Source organism: Betta splendens, chromosome 2 (genome assembly GCF_900634795.4).
Source record: "Betta splendens chromosome 2, fBetSpl5.4, whole genome shotgun sequence".
NCBI lineage: Eukaryota > Metazoa > Chordata > Actinopteri > Anabantiformes > Osphronemidae > Betta > Betta splendens.
Genome location: NC_040882.2, coordinates 14,560,930 through 14,579,865, shown reverse-complemented (window position 1 = coordinate 14,579,865; position 18,936 = coordinate 14,560,930). Strand labels below are relative to the sequence as shown.

The following is an 18,936-nucleotide window of genomic DNA, read 5'->3' as shown; positions in this document are numbered from 1 at the left end:
CGTGTTCTCGTGTCTTATTCCTGTTCGCACCGTGTATCCTGCCCGACACTGGATTATCTACTGACCGTGAGTTTTTGCCTGTTCCCTGCCTGTACTTTTGCCGAGCCTTTTTGTGTTTGACCTGGACCGTATGACCCTGCCTTGAGCAATAAACCTTTTGTTGATTATAACCTCGCCTCCGTGCTGTGCATGTGGGTCCGCCGTCTGCCCGAGTCCCTGACAGATAACACAGCCAATCATTATTACTTTGCAACATGGCAACTGGAACAACATACAGTATTTATAAACAAATCATGCAAGAGAGATTCTTTCCTTGGTTCTATAAGTCATCTCTGTGGACCTAAGACCCTCAGTGTCTTATTGCCTTTCTTCTCTTCTAAGCATCTCCTCTTCCTACCCAGTCCCCCCCCCCCCCCAGCCCACAACCAATAATGGTTCCATTTACTCTGTGCTTTAGGAAGAGTGACTCATCCTTATGAGTATCGAGCAGTCCAATGAGCCAATGCGCTACCAGACAAACAAGCACACATGTAGTCAACCATGTTTCCACGCATTCATCAAGACATCAGCAACTAATGGAGAACAACAATACTTCTAGGATGTAATTTAAACTATAATCTGGTACATTAATTTACAGTAGATGTTATGGTTATATTAATCGCCTTACAAATCACAGCTGAAGTTAAGTTGAATTACACTCAAGGTAACAATAATCACTGTTTCCTTCTTACTCATTAGGAAAAGGAGTGCTGCTTAGCCTGTTTTTTGGCACATGTAACACAAATAAAAATATTTCCTCTCGACACCAATGTGTCAATATAATACGTAGGTACAGTAATGCAAGGTAATGCAACCCCCTGACACAGACTTCACAAAGCGAGGCAGAATATGAAGGAGGCGCTGATGAATGTGTGTCTGAGGAACTTCCCTCTGACAACCATATTTCACTTGCAGAGCAACATAGACAGCACAAGCTCTACCCTTGTCTGTCAGTCTGTCTGTGTGAGCACTGATGATGAATAGCGCATTGATGTCGTTCGAGACCTTGACAAATAGGACATTGATCATCTGGTATGAAACACAGGCTCTCGACACACCAGCGGCTGTGTGACATAATTGCCTCGCAGTCACTTCTTTAGAGCCATGCGATCATGATGTCAATTATAGACAGACACTTAAAAAAGAGGACGAAGTGGCGAAATCAACATTCTTATCAGTCTGTGATCGTTGAGAGGAAACATGAAAAAAGAAAAAGAGGTCACACATTTAAGAGACGGTCAAAAATGCTGATCATTCTTTTACCACAGTCCATTAGGCCAGTTTGAATAAAGTTCAAAGCTCATCATGTAAATCACATTTTTCTAGGGTTGAATATGAATGAATTCATGCTAATAAATCACACTAAAATTATTGACCAGGTGCAAGACAGAAGCAAAGTGAAGGCATTAAAAACCACCTGCCTGGTTTCAAGCAGAATCTGGAAGTAGGAGAGGGTTAGCTGAGGAGAAGGACACAGAGACTCGTGAGAGGATTGTGTCGGGTCGACTTCTTTGAAGCACTTGAAAAATACAGGAGGACGGAGGATGAGAGGAACTCTCCAGACTGCATTCATGCAGACACACAACAGAGGACAGAGAAATGGCCGGTCTGCACAAGAAAGCTTCCCTGCACATCTTTGAGAAATGATAATATTGGTTGATTCTTTATCAGCCGGCTCAATAATTGAATGGAATTTTAATTCAAACATATATTTCTCGATTGTTGCTTGGCTTGTGATGCAGCCATCGCTCTCAGACGAGGCAAATATGTGAGAACCAGGATCAAATAGTTTTTGTTTTTTTGCTGTGTTTTTGAAACTTGTTGATGTCTCTAGTTTTCTGCCAGAATACGAAACCCAAACAATGTCTGAGAGGAGGAAGAATAAGCCAGAAAAATTATATAGTTAAATAAATCTGCCATCATATTTGTTCAGCTTTATTGAAAGACTTGGAGAACTTGCCTGTGTGAAGATAGTCTGATGTCTGGGTCCAACTGCCAGAAGGATGTGTGAAGTGCATCCTCCAGACACCCTCTGACTGAAGGAAAACTAAATACTTGTTACTGATCGCCCTGATTCCTAGGACTCTCACTAACCTGAAGAAAGTTTTAAAGTGTTGCTAAAGTGAAGACAAGATCTATAAAATGGTGAAGAAGGAGATGAGACCAGGGATGCAGGACTGCACTAGTGATGGTAAACACAAAAGGAAAAGGGAGCAAATAATTTGGCTCAAATGGCCTGAAAGCCTAGAAAACACAGACACAGTCCATCTGTGTCTGCTCTGACACACATAAAGAAGACAAGACGAGAGGCAGAAGGTAATTCTGTCTCTTTCCAATGCTTAGATAAATGAGGAAAATGTAGAAAATGGGATTTGTGGAAAAAAAATAATAAAATTAGAAGTAAGTGTGCAATTATATAAATGAGATAAAAAAGAAATTAATAAGAGAGATTTACTAAGGCAAAGACTGCGGGGGGGATTAACGAATGGTACAGTAATGTCAGCAGCTAATTTTAGTGCTTGTTTGGACAGAAACTAACCTTGAGCAGAATTAAACAAATTAGAAAATAGATGGTGAGTTTAATGACTTTGTGCTGATAAGACATTTCAAAACATTAGCCATGTAAGATTGTCTTGCTGAACAGTACCTATACAGGATTTGATAATCTTGCTTCTACAGGACATGACAAAAAATACTCAATTTTGCCTTTGGGTTTCCGCTGCAACCGTCTTACAGTATTTCTGAGTTTCACTCTCCCACCTCCCATAGACAGTGATAAAGGCACACAGCAGGTAAGGGGGGAATGGAAAAGTGTAACACAGTTCAACAGTTGTAATCCACACTGAGGAGAACTTTCTACTTTCACCCTATTGCTTTTCCTTTTACTTCCTATCAGCTTTTCCACGAACCGTATAAAGTAAAAATGTGAAAAAAGGTGGCATCAAACTGTGGCAGACAGGAAAATGTCAGACTTTGCGAATATGTCTGTCAACCTGCCACGGTCATTTCTAATTATATTTTGACAAAATTCAGAATGACCCTGATGATAGAAGGGGATAAGAGGTAAAGAAAGTTGTGTCTATGAGCGTGCGTATGATCTGAGAGCAGTCGGCCATCTCTCAGCATGGAACTAATAGGTTCCATGTCCTGGTGTGAAGAGTGACGCCAGGCTCCATCTGTACGACCACCTGCTGTTCTGCTAACGCCACACAGAGGTGTGAACAGCCTGACCCTGGACCTGTGTGTGGTAACGTGACAAAATCTATCCTTAATTTTCACATTGCACATCTACACTGTTAATCGTAATAATATTTAATAAAAAGAAGTAAAAATGCCGAGCTTTTCTTTTAGGCTTAACGTTGGCATTAGGTTGCCAGTGACTGTTTTCTGTACCTGTGGACATTTGGCACAACCTAACACTGGGCATACAGTATATTTATATAACAGCAGGTCTCTGTGAGGTTTCCTCCCAAGCAACTACTTGCACTTTTGCTCACCACCCAAGTTTAAAGTGGCTGACTGCGAAGGAAAATGAAAAAGGAACTGCCAGAGAACGAGTCCGAGAGAGAAAGAACTACTGTGGGCAGAATCACTGCACTGCAGGTGTGTGATTGTAGCTGAGGAGGAAACGTCTGGTGGAAAGTTGTTTTTACACACCGCCGATTACACAAAAATGTAGTTGAATACACCCTGCAATTAGCTGCACAAGACTGATGTACGGAGCAGATCTTGCAGACAATCAATAACATCCTCCAGGTAACTTCTGGGTCATGGCCCGTTCAGTTCAGCACAGAAAAAACAATATACTGTATTTTATCATTTTTAAAGCTGGAGCGGATGTGAATGAAAGATGATTTGAGGTCAGGGCGCAAAGGCATCAGCCTTCACCACAGTTAATACAATCACAGAGAAAGCTTTAGGGTTTCCACTCTTTAAGTCTTAACTCCTCATGAAGAGGAGACCAACTGAGTAGCAACGCTGCCTCTGGGTATCAATAAAGGTTCACATTATTATTATAATGTAAAACAAGAAACAAGACTGATTGTGAGCTCTGCATGAAGCGCTGGATAAGGGCCAATGGATTGTAATCCTCCTCTCAAGGGACGCAATTTTTCAGAGTCATTATCCTTGTGACTTAAAATGGATTTGTGGGATGCGCGCGGATCCAAGTGCAACTGTGTGGGGTGTGGAAATGGCTTAAGTGTTCCGGAGGAGGCAAAGACGGGGAAGGAAACAGTTCGAAACGAAAAGAAAGAGCGTTGCGTATTCAGCGCCGCAGTCGCACAGATAGAATGTCATAGTGTAATGTACGTGGAGCAGGCGGTGTAACATCCAATGTAACGTGATTACACAACACGGGACTCCCACTGTGTTGGCTCAACATGGGCCGTATATTTACTGTAACTCTGTTCTCATATGGAATGCAAAGGCTGGATACAGTACCTTTACTATGCACAGGACGCGCCCATGCAGTCCACATGTTACTATGTATTTGTGAAAGCAGCATTATTCAGTACATGACCCAAGCTCACCTACCAAGCTCAACCACTTTAAAAAAAAGTGTTGAGGGGAAAGGTCAGTTAAATAAATCCCTTAACATTGGCTCCAGCAAAAGGCGAGAGGAAACTGAATACTTCACATGAAATGTACCACAGTAAGTACAAAGGAGGAACGAGGCTCGGAGACAGGGCCGAGTATTTTATTTCTTTCTCAGAAAAGGCAGAGGAGGAGGAGAAAGTAATTAAGTAGCCGGAGAGAAGAAAAGAAAAGAGGGAAAATCCTCTCATCTCCCTGTTACACTTTGATGGAGCATGGCAGCTCCTGTGAAGCAGGGTATGATTAAAGTAAAAGTGAAAATTATACTGAGAAGGACCACACACACACACACACACACGTCGACGCTGACACACAGCGCAGGGAAAAGATACTGATGAGTCATTCATTTGCCACATTCGTGTATTTGTAATCAGGCGTGTAGGCTCCTCGTACATGATGGTGTAGAATTATTCAAAAGCAAAGAGTAAAACAAGAACCGAGAGGACGGCCTGCACAGAAAAACGAAGGCACACTGCATATATCTACACAGAGTATTGTGAGAGTGTTTAGTCCAAACCACCACAACCTCCATCTGTCGCTGGTGAGACATTCTCATCTGTCGAACCAACTGGAAAAACTGACTGGTAAAGAAAGGGAAATCTTTGCGGGGGAATGGAAGCAGCGTTAGAGGGAGAAAAATGCACAGAGGGAGAGATGGCGCGAGGGAGGGAGATAAATTAAGAGATTCCAAACAGAGGGAGAGGATTATGGGGGATATAAAAGGCTATAATCCAAGAATTGCTGATGGGGTGTCAGTCTGAAAGGGATATTTGTCCATGATATAAGTCTGCTTTTACGCTGCTTTTACCTACAGCTCAGAGGGATCGTGCAATTGCGATTAGACCCTTTAAAAAAAATCATATGATTATGTGTCATATGATTGACTGCTAATCTGCATTAATAATAAAACAAATTTTTATAATGTAATGGAATGCACTATTACTTTGTCTATTATCCATCCATTTTGAAGTCACACAGATAATTCAGAGTCGCCAATAATATGGCGCAAACCTGTGGACTGTGGGAGGAGGCCACTGAGCAGAGCAGACGTGTTTTATTCAATAGTTAAACATGTAAATTTATTTATGCGTTAAATGCAGAGTGCCCCTAAAGTTTGCAGTCATCGGTATACGTGATAAATTACAGGAAATATCCTTTAATGCCGTCACATTATCTGAATTTAAGTGTGCTTCGGGATCCTAATCCTGCATCACGCAGCGTATGGGGATGTAGCTCAGTGGTAGAGCACATGGCCTGCATGCATGAGGGCCCGCGTTCAATCCACAGCTCCTCCACTTATCCTGCAAAGCTTTAATATTACAGTTTATATGAAGGAAGCAGATGTGGCAAAATATTAGCATATGCTCACTGAATGTCACTGAGAACAGCATCTGTGGCCTGTGGTTGTGTTGATATTTGCTAAAGACCCACAATATTGTTTTACTGTGAGCTCAAAGCTAAGCTACAGAGAAAATAAAGGTGGTTATTGGAGGACTATGGACTGATGGTGGATCAGCGATTGGAGAATAACCTCCGTAAGATATCTCAAAGTTGGCTTTGTGGATGGTGTTTCAATAGAATAACTGTCGCTTGGAACCTGGATTTCACAGCCACATTTACGTGGAGGCGATGACTGTGTTGTCACTTTGAGAAGCATTTGCAAACTCGGCATTGAAATGAAATAAATTCCTTGACAAAGCTGGGGAGTGATGTGAAAAAGAATTAAACTGTTGAATGAGTGTCAAAATATGATGATGAGGAAAAAGATTTTGGCAGCTGCCAAAAAAGGATTTTTAGAGAGGATGAGTCAGATGGTTCTTCGTAGCACTGTGCAAACACAAACATGTATTAGCATACAGACTAAAACACTATGAGTAAAAACCAAAGAATACATATATGTGTTCAGATACTATAAGCTCCAGCTACCAGCTACGCTCTATTATGATGTTCTGAGCTTCAAATTAAAAGAAGCTTCAGCAGTCCTGAATTAAACATCGGAATGGGTATGAGTGGGAATGGTTTGAGCATGTGAGCATAAAAAAAACTAAATAAACCATGTGCACTGAACGATTGGAGTTTTTGTTTATTAAAACTGTATGAAAAACATCCATGCAGCTAATATGTACAAACTGATCCTGGCCTGTTCTGCCTGCTGCGCTCCCCACGTGCTCTCTCACACTCAAACCACGCCCCATTGTCTCTGGCCACGCCCACTTCCTGTTTGTTCCCCTCTGGCCCCCATTACCTGGCTCAAACTGCAGATCATTTCCACCTGTGACTATGAATACTCCTCACCTGCCTTAGCCCCTTCACTTCCCTTTGCAAGTCTCATTCTAGAATCTTCATCATTTTGAGCGAGTCATGTTATGAGAGTGTGCTCACCATTCTGATTAAGAGAGTGAGTCCGTAAGGGTCTTTCATTGTATGGATTGTTTTACTGCATTGAGCCAGGCCTTGTTTCCACTGCTTTGCTCCCTACGTACAGTATCAGTCTTCTGACCAAGAAGCCCTATCATTCCACATTCCACTCTGTGGTCCTGCAAGTACTCTGCACCATTCATCTGCTTCACCCTGGCGCTACTGGGTTCAGGCTCTAATGGTAACCATTTCTCAAACTCCCTGCAGACCATTTCAGACCGATCTCAGCAACCACTCCTCGGCTCCGCCTCAGCTCTACCCTCACGCTCCTCTGGTCAGCAGTCTTGCTACACCTCCTTTCTAAAGGTAAGTGGAGTTTTATTGTTTGTTGTCATCTCTGAACCAGGGCCCATTTTGTTCTCTTGTCTATTAACGATCCACCTGTTTGCTCCAGTGAATTGGGCAGACGGCCCACATCAGATGCGGCCTTTTCAGTACATCTGTCTTAAAGCACAATAAACTGAATCAAACTGAGTACTGATCAGAGTCACAGTGTGTCGCTTCTAACACAAACCCACATGTATAATATAAAATACTGTTCCTATTGGCGAGGCAGGCCTAGAAAGATGCAGCCAAAGGCTTAACAGAAACAGAAATATCCTTTCTCATCACGCTGCAGCTTATCTGAAATGGATGCGTTATCTATTGATGAAATGCCGATTTATGGGGCAATGATAACATCCACCCTATAAGTCAAACCGATAAGGGTTTCACAAGGGGAGAAAATACAACGGCTTATGTGTCAATTCATATACTCTAAGAAAGTCTAAAGTAAAATAAAATCTGTTTACTTTACACTTACACTAAATATGACCTTCTGGCACTGTACTACTATTCTATGTTAGTAAATTTAAGTCAGCTACATTCTGATGATTATTTAGGTCCCTCAGTGCAATCAGTGTCTTAATTATTATGCATCAGATTTTGCTGTTCCCTAAAAGATGCAGTGTACTTTTCAGAGGTAGTTGGAATACCTACAGTATCTTCCTTTTGCAAAGGTAATGATGACCTCTGAACGTATGATACAGACTCTGTCTATTTCACAGTGTTGAATTGTCACTATATTAAAGTAAACTGGATCATTCTTGTAATACTCTGGGGAAAAAAACTTTTGAAAAAAATCCACAAAACCAAATTCCCCTGGTGTTTACTATAACTTATCACAGGGTTTGGGCTCTGACTCCAAAAGATAAAAACAGGAAGAAGGAGAGAGAGAGAGAAAGATGCAGTTCAGAGGACAAGGCCCAGGTGTTCGGCAGAGACAGTCAGAAGAGAGTAATCTATCAGTGCAGCTGCTCCAGACGGCGCTTGTGTGCCTGTGGATGTCTGTAACAGTGGGTGTCCTGTACACAGTGAGCACAGTGACTTTGCAAAAATAAAGTAAAGTATCAAGCAGCTTTTCCCCAACACAGATGCTTCTTTTCGAAACGCATGATTTTCTATTGAGAGTAAATGTATGCTTTAATGCATGATTTGAAAAAAACGACAAATGTAAGATTTTTAAATAATTATTTGGAAAATGAATCCTTCTCGGACACACACACACACACACACACAACTTGGACGGCTTTCTCTGGCCTGCAGAATGCATGATCGATCCAATTCATTCATTTTATTTTCCGCTCCTGCATCATCTGTGATTTTGAGGGTTATTGTGTTTGTAACCGTCAACAATAAAACACCCAGTAGCTCATTATCTGGTAATAACAAAACTATGTAGCGTCTAATTGGAATTTATGGGTTGTTAGCTTCTCGCTGCAGAATCAAATTGCATTTGTTTATAAGTTGAAAACCGAATGGCAACTGATTTGCTACAAGCATTAGCGGACATTGTGAGAACAAGCTTGTACATGATAATGAAGTACACACTAAAATGTAATTTGTTAAATAGATTTTAATCCAGCATCGTTTCAATATTGCACATACCTCCGTATCATCAGCTTTTCAATCAATGGAAATTGTTTTTGTTTGCGACTGTCCTCAAGGAATGTCATCAGTCTGTGTGGAACCACTTCTATTTAAGCTGACAACTTGGAAGCTGTGAGGAGAAAAACCTGAAGCCCAAGGCCATAATGATCCCCCCTAGTTTCTCTAGTGCTCGACTGTACACCTAGAGTGTAAGTGGAGATTCAAGGAGACTCTGGTTGAGTTTCAACAAAAACAGGATGCTTAGCAGGGCGTTGGCCTTCAGACGCTCACTTTTATACTCGTGAGACTGATGAAAGATACAGTATTAACCATTTCCTGCCCCAGAATCATACAGTCAACACTCACTTATACATATACTCATATATATGCACACACACTCTCAGCTTTAAATGGCCTCTCCTCTGCTCCCTGCTACCCTGCCTCCACCCTCCATTAACATGTTTTATAAGCGCTGCAGGTCAGTGTCCAGGGTCATTACAAAAACATACCTCTGGATTCTCTGGACCAAGTTGCTCTCATCTTCTACTCTCTGTTTTACAGCTCCACTAGAACCATTCAGTGTTTTAGCCCTACTATATATTTAATCATTTTATCTCATTACCCTCTATTGACTTTTAATCTCACAGGCGTTTGCATATCTGTCCTCCCACGTATGTTTCCATGAACTTTAGTATCCATTGTCATGTTTGTTGAAACTGACCCAGACTCCAATATCTGTATATTAGCATAAAGGATATGCTACAATAGAAAGTGAAGCTGCTTTTTACATCAGTTTTACTTAATAATTAAGGGTTAATGAGGTCTTACTGTACATGCAGCAGTGCCTAAATTGATTAAATTAAATTTTAAGAGCCTTATCATCATCCTTTTAAGTCTGAGTAAAATTGGTATTAGCCAGACAGTTAAACTTCTTATCTTTAAGTCTGTGTTGGTTTTCGGCCAGATGCTGTAAGGTCAATGTGGCTCCTGAGTACAGAGATGACCCCATTCCCTTTCTTAGGTTGGCACAACACCCTATTGTAGGACTCCAACTAAACAAGATTTACAAGATTAACTTTATACTGGGAGGACATACTTTATAACCAAATCAACAGGAATAACAGCAAATGAAAGAAATCTACATTTAAGGTCACAAACACTAGTGGAATTAATGACACTGTGTGTGAAGATGTTGTGACAGCAACAACCATGTTTTCTCTACACTGGAACAAAACTATTTCTTATTGAATAGCTTTAAGTGGAGCAGTGTCGACATAATTAAAGGCTGTAGGGCCTCAAGTGATGATCATGTGCTATAAACATTTCTGAGAAAAAAAACATTGGGAACAGTGATCTAATCCCAGTGGCATCACAGCGACGAGAAGGGTGTAGACCTCACTGACATCCAACTGTGGTGACTACATAAACACAAGGCTCCAGTCCAAATACTTGAAGCTTGACTGGCACTGTCCATTTTGAGATACTGGATAAACAAACATCAATCATATTAATAATAATAACTAATTAATAAAACAATTGAAGAGCAAATACATAGTGAATTGCTTAGTGACTCTTTAGGCCTTTATTAATCGGAACAAGGACCAAAACTAGTTCATTTTCCTTATAGAAAATAAGGGAAAAATATTAAAAGTACAAGTCACTTTTTTATGCCGTCAAGCTCTCACAATTTTGTGATCCTAAAGTTGGGGTGTCGAACACACATGTTGCGAGCACCACAAACGCAGACCTGAATCTTTTACTCCACTGGTAATAAATTTACTATACTATAAATATGAAAAACTCTCTACAAACTGTGCCTCCCCTAAACTCACACTCACATTATGTCTCTCATATTTCCCTTGTGTTTGTTTTACTTAGGTTGTTCCTCCCGTTCTATTTCTCTCCTATACGGTACTTCCCCCTTCATTTCCCTCTAGACCTCAGTGCCCTCGTCACATATTCACACCACACCACTTGAAGCTTGACATAATTACAAAGACAGACATATCATTTTGAGATTAAGCTCGCTGAGAAGACTCGCACACACTTGGATGTGAGTCATATTGTGCTTGTGACATGTTAAGTGAAAGGCGTATGTGACAAACAGTAAAAAGATAATAGTGTAATAAGTGGGTCAATGCCACACATCTCTGCTGAACATGATTAGGCAAACGCAGGCAAATGTGGGGAAAAAGTGAGGGGGAGTAAAGTCTGCTCTGGAAATACAGTAGATAACAGACCTCCAAAGCATTGAGGGTTGTGTGGCTGTTAATCCTTCCTCTTGTTTGTTTGAATGCACTTACAAGTCGTGCTTCCAGTGTTCCAGCCTTGCAGGAACAGAAAGTGTGTGTGTGTGTGTGTGTGTGTGTGTGTGTGTGTGTGTGTGTAGTTCTCTATACCTGTATCTTTCTTACCTTCAGTCTCAGTGCGTGTGGCTTCAGGTAAGGAACCAACTTGACTCCAGTCTCTTGCGCTGTAGATGTGTACCACCAGGAGCCGCTTGAGGGAAGCTAGGTCGGCATCTTTGAGCCCCATCTCCAACTGATGGACAATGGCCTGGCCTGGCTGGCTGGTCACCACAGTAACCTGGAAAAACAAGAGAAAGGAAACTATGACTCTAAAGGACACCATCCATCGCTCTATGATGTCATGTAGCTTTAAGTTTATAAAGAGATGGATTATGAAACAAAGAAAGAGGGGAAAAAGAAGTCTTAATTGCTAGTTATTGAAAAATACCAATTAAGGCATGAGGATTACTGCAGTTCTCCGTATGTAACTATTATTAGGCCACATTCCTTTACATGGCTCATTCCCGAAAGTCCACTTGTTCTTCCAGTTAGCGTTACCAGTGATAAAGTATGTGTTTTAATTTGTCATATCTTATAAAGAACAGACCACAGCGTCACCACAACAAAGCATTCTCTGGACCAAACTGTTATGTCTCTGTTCTTCATCAGAGGCGCTACAGGCAGATAATTACAGTTACTATATGAAATACATGATTTCAGGACTGTTCTCTCAGTTGGAAACCCACAAGCAAGCTCCCACTACAACGCAGAAGTAGAATACTGTATGGCATTATGACAAAGCTCTACACTTACAGACCTTAACATTTCAGGGAAACTGTGCTTTGCAAAAGATTTAACTTCCCTCTTGCTTTATCCCTGTAATTTAATGTTTCCCTTTAAATGAGCTATCATTATCTCACAAGCCAGAACACCATGAATGAACAAAACTCCAGGCATTTTCTTGTAAATTGCTTTACTAAATCATTATGTTTCTTATAATGTAGATGACTGCAGAACACAGCATCTTAAAATAACCACTTGATAATGGGAATCTATTTTCTGAGAAACTCAAGCTAATATCAGGCGGATGATGTGCACACTATCAGTAAATGATGATTATTCTAAGTAACTAATTATTGACACACTCTCTTGCTCAGCCAGAAATTAGAATTTGTTGCTGACACACATCATTGAGGAAGACACACATACAAAACTGTACATGCTGAAAACCGATCTGAATGGAAACGAGTTACATTAGACACGCATTCATTCTCGTGCACTTGCACAGCACCATGGGTCTGCTTAGTGTCTCTCTGTGTCCCAATGTGCAGCTATTCATATCTGCTGCTGTCGGAAACAGTGCGTCTTAGTGTAATCATCCGTCCAGAGCTTTGCAATAAATTGACAAATCCTGCGCAATAACCCAGAGCTGAATAGTTTCCAGAGGAACTAGAAGGACACTGACTGGGTTATTTTTCAGTTAAGCTCAGTTACTTAACCAACTTTTAAATTAAACAAATTAAGTGCTTTCTATAAAGTGAACTAACAATCAAACAACAGACTATACCAAAAACTGAACTGCACTAAACATTTTGTTGCTCATACAAATGACAAATGAGATGCTTAATGGCTCTAATGCCTGGAATGCACAGGGAAATAATGTCTGAATGTCACTTTTGCAACGGTTTTTCAACAGATGGCTCAACAGCAGCTAAATAAAGCCCATTTGCTGCATCTGAAATATACATTAAGTGGTTTTATATGTACTTTCTGATATGTGAAGGGTTTTCAGTCAGTAAAAGTGGCTATTAAAGATTTAAAACATGCTAAAGAGTCAAATTTTTAAGCTTTGTGTAACTGATGAGATCTCATTAATAAACTGTTTAAAGTAGAGCCTCTTCCCTACATTAGTGTGAAATATAAAGCTGAAGAGATGGCACAAAGGCATAGACTAAATAAGCTGCATCTTTCATAGTGGACATGCTATTAAATGTATTAGCATTAGGCGGTAGCTACAGTACAGTATTTGAAAACAAAGTGGTATGTGGGATGCACATACTGTAGCTCAGCATTGAATGTAAATGTTTTGCACTTACATGTATGAGGTCTTGTTTACCTGTGTTACAGGGACATTAGTATTGTTTGTAGGTCTGTGCCTGTGATGGCTAATGTACAAATATACTATAAGCAGCAGCAGAACTAATAAGCCCAAAGCCAAGTTAAATACCTTACGTTGGTCAAACCTACTCAATGTTTTACATCAATACAGTACAGTATAAATAAAATCTTATAGTTGTTCTCGCTGTTCACAAACAAATGTTATGTATGCTAACCTCCACAGAGATGTTATTGCCAGATGGATTGCCAGTACTGGTGTGTCTCATGTACTGTTTAAACTGCTGCAGACTGTCCAGCACCGTCTGGAGCAGCAGCTCTCCTCCTCTTGCTGGTCCTCTGATGTAGCCTTCACCCTGAATAGACCGGAGCTCCTCCACACAGGTACGCAGCCTGGCCAAGTTACCATGAACCTGCTATAAAGGGAGGATCACTTGGCTTTTACACAAGTAATAAAGAGGAAGACTTAAGGATGAGAGAGAAGTACAAGGAAATATATCTAACCACAAATGGCAGTAAACATTCCTGCTGCCTGCTGACGGCGTACAAGCTGAACAGAGGGATCCGACAAGGTCCATACAGACCACAGGCCAGGGACAAGAAGTTATCCAGGGCATCACAGATTACCACACGTGTGTCTGACCACCAGGGTGGCAGCGCATCCACAATCAGGACCCTGGCTGGTTGCCGCTTGAAAGAGGAGGAGCAGAAAACCAAGTTTCCAGAGCTGGAAGATCCAGCTGGCCACTTTCTGTTGTTCATCTGTATGGAAAAAAGAAGATACTTTATGAAAATAAATTATATTATTTCAATAAATACTTTATATAAAATTTTGGAATTGCAGAAGAGGTTTGAAACTTTGAAGAAAGACAGTCAAATAATTTATAACGATAACAACCATAATAAAAGTAATCAGCCATATTTGTGTGTGTGTGTGTGTATTTACAACACACATGATGTAGCCACAGGGACAAAGAATAAAACAAAAACATATCTCATCAGATGAGTAAGGACACAACCACTGACGGTGACAAACTGCTAAAAAGGGAAGCACATCACTATGACAGTGCTGGGTGGTGTGTGTGTGTGTGTGTGTGTGTGTGTGTGTGTGTGTGTGTGTGTGTGTGTGGGAGGGGGGGTTCCATCTCATCACTAAAGTTGCTTTAAGGACTGATCCATTTGTCCATTACAGGTTTCAAGCACACACATTCAGCACCTGAACACATGCAGTACACAAGGCCAGCTCATGTCCAACACAATGACTGAGGCCAAAGCTCATCTGAACTTAACACGGGCAGAAAAAGAGCTAAACCTACAGAAACTGAAGGCCTCAGCTGCTGTAGTGTGTCCTGAAAGCCACAGACAGAACTAATCCCTTCCAATCGAAAGCTGAGCTAAGAGCTGTGTTTATCATTCAGACTCTTAAATCCACCTTCCTGAAGCGCTGCTCTGTTCTGATCTTCTCAGAGAGCGGCTATTTTACCAGTAAGAGCCCCGATAAAGGGCATATTATGCAATTGTGCGTGTTTGGCGTTTGATCTTGTGCCCTTCTCGTCTGTCTATGACTCAGTTCTCCTTTTCTGATCAAAGTTCTGTCCACCTCAGAGCAAAGCATATTTCACAATGGCACTCATTTTATATTATATATGCACCGTGTAAACAAAATGATGCAACAAGATCCAGGTCAGTATGAAAATACTAGAGTTTCCATTGAATTATTCTGTTACAGTAATTACATTTACACAAGGTCCCTCCATTGGTTCGTGAACGTCAACTACATTAATGAAGATGAACAATATGAAAAGCAGAAATGGTTTAAAATACCAACAGAACAGCAATAAAAACGAAGTAGTAGAAATATGACAGAAGTAGAAACATGACTGCTAGCTAACGTGTAGCTAGTTACCTTAGTAGCTAGTTAATAGTGAGTTCATCCGTTTCTCTTGGGTTTTGCCAGGAAATCCAAATTAAAGTGAGACAACAGATAGAGTAAACTGTAACTACCATATATACAGTATACTATAATATACAGTGACTATATAAAAACGTACAGCTATATAACTCCTGTAGCTAGAGTTAGCCTATGGCTAAGCTAGCTGTCTAGCTACAGTAGCTGGAGCTGCTTGTCTCACGCAGCTTCTCTTTATTTTGTGAGCTCAGCTGGTGCCGGGGTCCGATATAACAACAAGACTGTTTATTAAAATGATGGACTGCTCTTCCCAAAAGACGCTCTAGTGTCGTTTTATTCTTTTGTGATCACAGCAGACGTGTTAAATTAGCTATAAGGTAGATCTAGATAGCTGACTTAAGAATAAAATTATATACAGTATTACTTATATAATACATAGTAATATATTAGGTATTCCTTAATTATGTTGTTTATAGACTTCTCATATTCTTAAGTTGAAGTATAAAAAACAAAGGCTTCACCAAGATGACAAAAAAAAAAATAAAAGCCTCTAAAAGTATCACTTTGTGATTCTTTCTACAGTAGGTGATAGAAAGAAAAACTCATACTTTTTTATTTCGTTCATATTGTTACATGTATATTAAAACTGTTGCATCTTCCAACCAAGTCCAAGGACAGAATGAAAGTGTCATATGGAAATTTGGTTTCTGATGCTGGCGTGTGTGTGTGTGTGTGTGTGTGTGTGTGTGTGTGAGCAATAGCTCTACATTCATAACCAAACATTCACTAAAGCCTCTTACACAGACCATAGCACAAAACCCTTCATGTCACACACACACATTCATCATTATTTTCTCCATCTTCAGTCCTTTTTATATCCCGACTGGGTCTCGCAAGGTCTCACACGCAAATGTCTCCTTGTCATAACACTCATTGACACAATGTCTTCCTGGGCATTCCCTAACCATCACAACCAAATATCTAACACTAACCGCGTCGTAACATGCATTAACATGAGGACCAGCTACAACGTCCTCATTAAATACATAAAATGAGGAGACGGGGAAAAAAAATCACTTCTGCCAATTTGCTGTGCCTGAAAACACAAATCCAGATGCATTTGCGCACAGTGGCAGTGCTGACGCGAGAACACAGCACGTCTGACTATCAGCCAGCCATCATGTCATAAATTGGACCCCTGAACCCCTGCTGCAGACGCTTCTCGCGTCCTCTGCCTCTCTCTCCCACTTACTGTACACAGACAAATTGCACATATCCCTGCACGCGCCTGAAGCTCACGTCCCCAATTTCCCATTCATTCAGGTCGTTCTCCATCCACGTCCCGCCGCCTGACTCCATACGCTTTGCCTCATATTAATACTAGAATGCATAGATTCTCGAGCGCCGGGTTGTCGAGCTTCCACTTCCTAAGGCCCATGTAAAAGGATTAGGCGCACCGATACGATTGAAGCTTAATCGCCGTTGCACACAAGCGCACACACTCCCAAGCATATGCGCACACGGAATACAACACACACATTCTCCTAATTTAGTTGCGATGAACACGCGTACTTCTAGGTCAATAAGAGCTTTTCCACAGCGAACTAATCCGTTATGCCTTTTTGATTTACTCTGGGGGATTGGAGCAAAGTTTGCCCAGTAGTATCGGTTCTTATTTCGCACACTAGTTGCTCTTCCCGCCTAGTGTAGGTCTTGCACCATTTTGACTTTTCCTCATGGCTTTAGCTTTTCTCACTGTGCAACTGGGGTTAAATTAATGTCGAGTCAGTTGCGCTAAGTTGTTTTCTGCCCTGGGAAGTTTTAGCTAAATTCCCTCAGATGGGCACAGAACCGTGAAATTATAAATCCCCCCCAGTGCATTCTGGGAGTTTTAGATGAACGCCGATAGCAGGTACAACCAGCAAAACTTAAATTGTGACGAGGAGCTAGGTCAGTGCTAAATATATGTTTTTGCTCACATATAATTCTTCTAGCCACCCATCCCTGTACTTGTATGCTTGACTTAAAATTGTATCTTAAAAACTAGTTTAGGAATTTACTCTTCAAAGGTGGTCCTAGGAAAGTTATGGTTACCCTAACTCTAACTCTAACCCTCTTACCCTTTTTCTTTTAAACTGACACAAAAACGCCTGCATGTTCCAAGCTTGGATGGTTAAAGCAACTGGATATTTATTACACATACAACAAGATTTTGCTTAACCTTTGGAAATACTGTGAAGAAGTGACTTTTGTTGTCAACAGTTGTCCAACGCTGACGGAAGAAGTCCATATAAGCCCTACAATAGTTAATAGTAATGCATAAAAAACAAGGCTAATGCTGAACTCAGACCGAGAAATCTTCGCCATTCTGTACAATTTCATGCATCAGCTACAACAGTTATGACGAATAAGGATTCGAGGCTTCTGCACGAAATGCACAGCTGGGTGCTGTGCTACTTTACAGCAGCTCAGTTCTACTTGATGAGTAGAACACGTGTAAACATGCCAGGAAATGGTTTGTAAAAGGCTTCACCTAAACCACCTGAGGGTGTTCATCCTGAGGAGGAAACAGTTGACGATGCTCCAAGCTTGAAATCCAGACGTTGGAACTGCAGCTCCTGGAGCTGATGAAAGTCACTCTGTGAACTGTTTAATCTAAGGTGATCATTGGTTTCTCCAGAGGGAAATAAAGTGCTGCTGTGATATTACTATGCGTCTACTACAGTTTTCTTAGCTACGCACACAGCTTAGAAAACTACACACTGTAACATGAAACAGTTTAATCAAAGTAGACATAGTTTAAAATCTACTGCAGCTCAGCAGTGCAAATAGGAACAAAGCTGCGGTTCTTTGATCCACATTGGACCCATTTCAGATCCCAGCCCGTCGTCTTGTTACACAGGATCAGGCTGGATCCTACTGTCAAGTAATGATACTGTAAGTACTATGGTAAAGTTTAGTTTTTTTGTTTACTGCTGCTACGGAGCTTTATAGATCTGGATGAGCTTATTGGTCAGCTCTCACACAGCGGATGCTCTTACCTTAATGGCAGTGATTTACAGTAAAAGGGTGGGTGTTGAGCTTCATGGCCTAATGGGAGGTCTGCTCTCTGGGACATGTAATACATGAAGCTGGACAGGGAGGGGATCAGATAATACCTCCTTTGTAGATAACAATATGACCGACCTGCTGCTTTGCTCGGTTTGGTGGGTTTCTAAGTGTAAGTGGGAGGAAGGAGAAGATGCTCTAGTTCATATTGAAATAAATGATCCCAGATGTTTCGCAGACAACATTTCTATCTGGAACCAGACTTCCTGTTAACAGTAGGCCCGTTCATTAGGCTGCATTAGCATCTTGCATGATGCTGAGTGGTGGCCTGATGTCCATACATTAGTAGCCTACATTTGCTAGAGATTTGCCAACTGATTATGACTAATGACAGTGTGGCTGAACTCTGTACGTCATTGGAAGTCTGTTTATGGCTTATAACATTTGTATGCTTGTGTTGAGGTGACAGTTGTTTTCCTGTGATTTCCTCCCAACATCTTGGGAATTTTTGTAGGCTCGAGTCGGCTGATTAGATTTATTGGTCAAAGATTTGGCTCCCTGGGATCTCACTCTTGTGGATGCAATGCAAAATATCTGAAAATCACTTCCAACATC

General features: G+C 41.0%; 1 protein-coding gene across 3 annotated transcripts in view; it reads right to left on the bottom strand.

Moving 5' to 3' along the window:
- The window catches only part of m1ap (meiosis 1 associated protein), a 35,057-nt gene extending 19,096 nt beyond the window's left edge, over nucleotides 1-15,961 (bottom strand). For all 3 annotated transcript variants that reach the window (XM_055507140.1, XM_055507142.1, XM_055507141.1), the window contains exons 1-4: nucleotides 15,271-15,961; nucleotides 13,869-14,126; nucleotides 13,583-13,780; nucleotides 11,376-11,547 (exon numbers count right to left, since the gene is read on the bottom strand). In XM_055507140.1, coding sequence (XP_055363115.1) covers nucleotides 11,376-11,547; nucleotides 13,583-13,780; nucleotides 13,869-14,126 — 628 coding nt within the window. In that variant the 5' untranslated portion in view covers nucleotides 15,271-15,961. The remainder of the gene's footprint in view (nucleotides 1-11,375; nucleotides 11,548-13,582; nucleotides 13,781-13,868; nucleotides 14,127-15,270) is intronic.
- Nucleotides 15,962-18,936: the final 2,975 nt, after the last annotated feature.